The following is a 5,206-nucleotide window of genomic DNA, read 5'->3' as shown; positions in this document are numbered from 1 at the left end:
CAATGAATGAATGGAATTCCAAAATCTCTGTAGATGTTCATTGAAATGAAAAATAGATAGATAGATAACAAAACAAAAATGTAATTCATAAACCATAATTGATTCCAAATTTGAAAAGCATTACTTTGAAATAGTTGCAGAAATAGGATTATGAACTGAATAACATTTACTGATAATTTATTTAAATATGGTAATGCTATTACTATTATTGTTGTTGTTACTATTATGTGGGTGCTATTACATAGGGTGTAATTCATCAGGCCATTCACCAAAAGTCTGGCATTCAAATCCACCAGATGTTTCCTCCGCAAAGATTTATAACCTTAAAAATTCACCAGAGATTTTCTGCATCAGCACCGAATTGATGGAAGTCAGTTTACATTTATATTTGAGGTCTGACAACTCCTTATTGTGCGAGACTGTCCTGTGCATTGCAGGATGTTTAAAAATATCCCTAGACTCTATTTACTAGAAACCAGTAGCACCTTTATGCCTCCTATTCAAGTGTGGCAACTAAAAATGTCCCCAGACATCGCCAATTATCCACTGGGAGACAAAACTGCCCCTAGTAACAAACCACTGATGTAAAAGTGTTCTTTTTCTTAATAGAATGATGACATTGAAATACTGAGGTGAGGTCTCTTGATGTCTGTACCTTTATTTGAACTATTTAGGAGACAGAGGAGACAGAATTGGAGGAGGCAGAAAATAAGAGAGGAGAAGAGAAAACTGAGGAACCAAAAATTTAACCATTATTTCGAAACAACTATGAGATATCATCTCACTCCAGTAATGATAGCAAAGTTCAACAGAGCAGCAAACAACAAATGTTGGCAAGGTCATGGAGAAACTGGAACCTGTATTCACTGTTGGCAGTGTAAAATGGTGCCATCAAAATGTAAGGTATTAAGGCACTTTCTCAAAAAGTTGGAAATAGAAATACCATTTGACCCAGCAGTTCTACTACTTGGAATATACCCTAAAGAAACCAGAACTGCCACCCAAACAGATATATGCACATCTATGTTTATCATTGCATTGTTCACAATAGCAAAGAGATAGAAGCAACCCAAGTGCCCACCAATAAATGAATGGATAGAAAAGCTGTGGTATATTCACCCAAATGGAATACTACTCAGCACTCAAAACCAAGGAACTCATAAAATATCATACAAAATGGGTAATACAGAGGACATATGCTTAGTGAAATATCTCAGGCACAAAAGACCAAATACTACATAATGATACTGTTATAGAACAGGCCTGACGTGGGGGTTGGGAGGAAATGAAGAAAAGAGGGGATAAATAATGAATGCTGCTTTGAAACAGATGAAGGAAATAACTGTTTTCAAGGAATATATGATTAGATATTATTTGCATGACAGCAGCTCAGTATAAGAGGTGCATAGCAAAGTGAACTGGGGGGACAGGAGAGGGAGGAAATTATGCAACAATGAAAGAATCTATTTAAAGAAAAAAGTGAATTGTGAATAGGTATGGAGAAAAATGTGCAACAAGAAATGAATGAAAATCCAAGTTTTCTGTCAACTTTTGTTAAAGTATTAATAAAAAATAAAAATATTAACTATTATTTAACATAGTTGCAGAGTATATAAAAATTTATTCTACTTTTCCCCCACTATGTAATATGAGATTATATCTAATAGATTACATGAAAATAGAATAAGTTGCCTGAATGATTCCAGCATGGTCATAATGATTTTTAAGACAGCAAATCTTAGATATCATTTTCTTTCAAACGATATTGTTGAAAACATAAAAAAATATTACAGCCAAAAATTTCGAGAAAGTCATAAAATGGTCTTCTGAAGAGTATTAACGATAGAATTGTGTTTATTAAGAGGCACAACATCAGACACTATGGAAAGATACATCCAAGTCTCCCAGGAAACTAGACTGAAAACATAGCAAAACTAAATTTGAATGAGTAGCTACATAATTGAAAAGTCATGGTGATCTATCACTTTACAACGTACATGTTTATAAAGTATGATTTCAGAGGCTAGTGTTTTTGTGGTTTGGTTGTCGTTGTTGTTATTGTGCATCATAGAGCTGGAAATGATCCATAGCTGACCCACTGGTGAGTTTTCAGAGGCAGTTAATCACATAGAAGGAGATTGTCCATCCTCCCATGGCACACCTTGTGGCCTTGATCCACATTCCCTCAGGCTGGCAACACAGCTTCTTGTCACTAGGCTACGAGAGCTCCCTTTTGTGTTTTTGGTGAGGTAATGCTAATAAATTAATTCAACATTATAAAAGTACTGGCTTTCTCTCTGAAAAATGTGTAAGTTATATTTCTTTCCCTACAAACAAATTAGCCCAAAACTTATTGCTGTTAAGTGCCATTGAGTCAACTACTGCTCAGTGACCCTATAACAATGGTCTGACCCTTGCCCTATCCTGAGCCTTGCTATCCTCATCATCTCTGAGATGCCTGAGCCCCTTATTGCAGTCACTATATTGACCCATCTCATTGAGGATCTTTTCTTCTTTCTCTGGCCCTCTACCTTTCTAAGCGTGATATCTCTTTCCAAGGACTGCACGTTCTAACAACATGCCCAAAATATGTGAGATAAAGTTTAACCATCCTTGTCTCTAAGGAGTATCCCAGTTGCACTTCCTCCGAGATATATTTATTTGTTCTTTGGTAGTCCTTGGGACATTCATTACTCGTCTCCAACACCACAACTCATAGGCATTGGTGATGACTTTATCATTATTTTTTGTCCAAATTTCTGATGCACAACAAGTAAATTAAAAGATCATAGTATGAATCAGATGCATTTTAGCCTTTAAACTTACATCATTGCTACTTAACACCTTGCAGAGGTCCTTGACAGTAGATTTTCCTAATGAGACTTTTTTTTCTTTCTTGACTGCTAATACCAAAGATGTTGATTGTGAATCCAAGCAAGATGAAATCGTAGACAACTTAAGTCTTTTGTCCACCTAACATGATGGTCCAGTGGTGAGCATTTTTGTCTACTTGATGTTGAGATGCAACACATACTGCAGGCTGTAGTCTTTGATCTATAGCAAGTGCTTCCCTGTATCTCAAAACTTAATGGGTGAAAACAAGAATCACATATTAGCTTATGATTCTGTGATCAGTAATTTGGATGGAAAACTAAGATTCTATCATTTGACTGCTGTCAACAAGCAGATCAGCTGATGCTATTTGGTCTAGGATGGCTTCATTCACATGTTTGATGATTAGTGTTGGCCATTGGCAGAGGGTAACTGGGACATTTTTCTCTTACATCTGACTGGCTAGTTGGGAACCCAACAGGGATTCTTTATGTGATGCATTTCTTACCAAAGCAGTAAGAAAGGGCAAAGCCCAATCACAGGCATCTTTCCAGCCTCTGCTGTGTCAGATTCAATAGACAGAGAAAGCCACTTAACTCTCAATGGCAGAAATAGGTAATGTAATATACAACAAGCTGAACTGCTAATAGAACAGGAGGTCAAAACCATTAGCTGCTCCTCAGGAGAAAGATGAAACAACGACCCTACATAAAGATTTATACTCTTGGAAACCTGATGGAGAAGAACTTACATAGTCTTTGAGAGCAATGGGTTTGGTTTGAAGTTTTCTATGTTGTTTTTGTTTCATTACAGAGGCATGTGTAAAGAACTGGAAAGAATTTGTGACTATTTTTGCAAAATATCACAGGATTGAAAAAGCTTGCCTAAGAGAAAATGGTAAGTAAGGACCCAAGCTTGATAAAATTTAGACTCCAAATATAATATATATTAAAAAGGCATAAAAGTTAAATAGAGCTGAAAGTGAGAAAAAGAGAAATTATGGCATTTCTTTCTACCCATTGCAGAAATAATAATTTTTAAATCAACTTTGGGAAAAGACTATATCATAGTCATGAAAAATTATATTTTTGTAGGATCTAAAAAAATGTAGAATCAAAAAAATTAAGGTGATCTGAGTGTGGGAATTATTGAACTACATAATTAACATCACATACAATCAAAATCTTGCTGAAGATTATCCAGAAATGACTGGAAGAGTACATTGAGAGAGCACTTTCAGAAATACAAGCTGTATTTAGAAGAGGCCATGCCACTAGAGACATTATCGCCACTATAAGATGGTTCTTGGCAGAAAGCAAAAAGTACCAAAGTAATGTCTACCTGTTCTTCATTGCTGTGCAAAGGAATTTGACTGTGCAGGTCATTTGGCTAACCTTGAGGAAAATGGGAATGCCAGAACACTTGATTGTGTTTATGCAAAACCTATTCTTGGTTCTCAGTACAAAGCAGGGAAACACTGCATGGTACAAAATCAGGAAGGGAGTGCATCAGGGATGTATCCTATCTCCATACTTTTTCAATCTGTATGTGGAATAGATCATTCAGGAGGCTGGACTTTGTGAAGAAGAGTGTGGCATCAAGATTTGAGGAAGACTTGTCAACAACCTGTGTTATGCAAATAATACAACCTTGCTAGCCAAAACAGAGGAGAACCTGTTTGTTGCAGAAGGTCTGTAGCAGCTAATGATTTTGAACTTCTTCTTTTTTTTTTTTTTTAAGGAAGACCATCTTAGTTTATTTAGTTTATCCTCATCAATCTCTAGTAAGTTCAGACACTTGCTGCCATATTTTACTTAATCTTTAATATATTTTAATTAAAAAAATCATTAACAGTACATTTGGTCTGAAATGGTCCCTCTGCTAAAATGCCAGGTGCTTGTAATTCTGACTTTAAAACCAAAACCCCGCATGTTTAATAAATAAAAACTAAAAGTAATTGCCATTCTACTCCAAACCAGCTTGCCTATCTGAAGAGGAAGATGCCAGAGAAAGGCAGCTAGATATTGGACCTCTGGCTACAGGGGTAGCTGGTAGAGGAATTACAAAAAACAAAGACCTTTTACACAGTCTCTACTTTTGGCAGAAGTAGGTTGGGGTCATGTATACCCTCCCACACTCAATCTGTGTTTTAGAAGGGAAGAAGTTAAAGGCAGCTCAGCTTTGGTTTTTTGGCCCAAGTAGGGAGCGTTAAGGAAGATGGTCCAACTTTGGCAGAATGAGGCCCACAAATAGGACAATAAGGCACAACTTTGGCTCTGGAAGTCAAAGGCAAATAGCTAGGGCCAGATTCTGAAGCATAAGGAATGTGAGTTGTAAACCCCATTCCTAGAGCTGAGGAAGGGTCTCAAGCGGT

The 5,206-nt window shown here is 36.6% G+C and overlaps 1 protein-coding gene across 1 annotated transcript in view; it reads left to right on the top strand.

Annotated features, from left to right (window-relative positions):
• Nucleotides 1-4,942, top strand: part of IFLTD1 (intermediate filament tail domain containing 1) — a 93,292-nt gene extending 88,350 nt beyond the window's left edge. The window contains exons 8-9 of the mRNA XM_006897221.1: nt 3,646-3,729; nt 4,812-4,942. Of these exons, the coding sequence (XP_006897283.1) occupies nt 3,646-3,729; nt 4,812-4,942 (215 nt within the window). The remainder of the gene's footprint in view (nt 1-3,645; nt 3,730-4,811) is intronic.
• The last annotated feature ends 264 nt before the right edge of the window (nt 4,943-5,206 follow it).

Source organism: Elephantulus edwardii, unplaced genomic scaffold (genome assembly GCF_000299155.1).
Source record: "Elephantulus edwardii isolate Elephantulus edwardi_28Jun2011 unplaced genomic scaffold, EleEdw1.0 scaffold00206, whole genome shotgun sequence".
Taxonomy (NCBI): domain Eukaryota; kingdom Metazoa; phylum Chordata; class Mammalia; order Macroscelidea; family Macroscelididae; genus Elephantulus; species Elephantulus edwardii.
The sequence above is the reverse complement of the archived record's forward strand: the minus strand, read 5'-3'. Positions and strand labels throughout refer to the sequence as shown.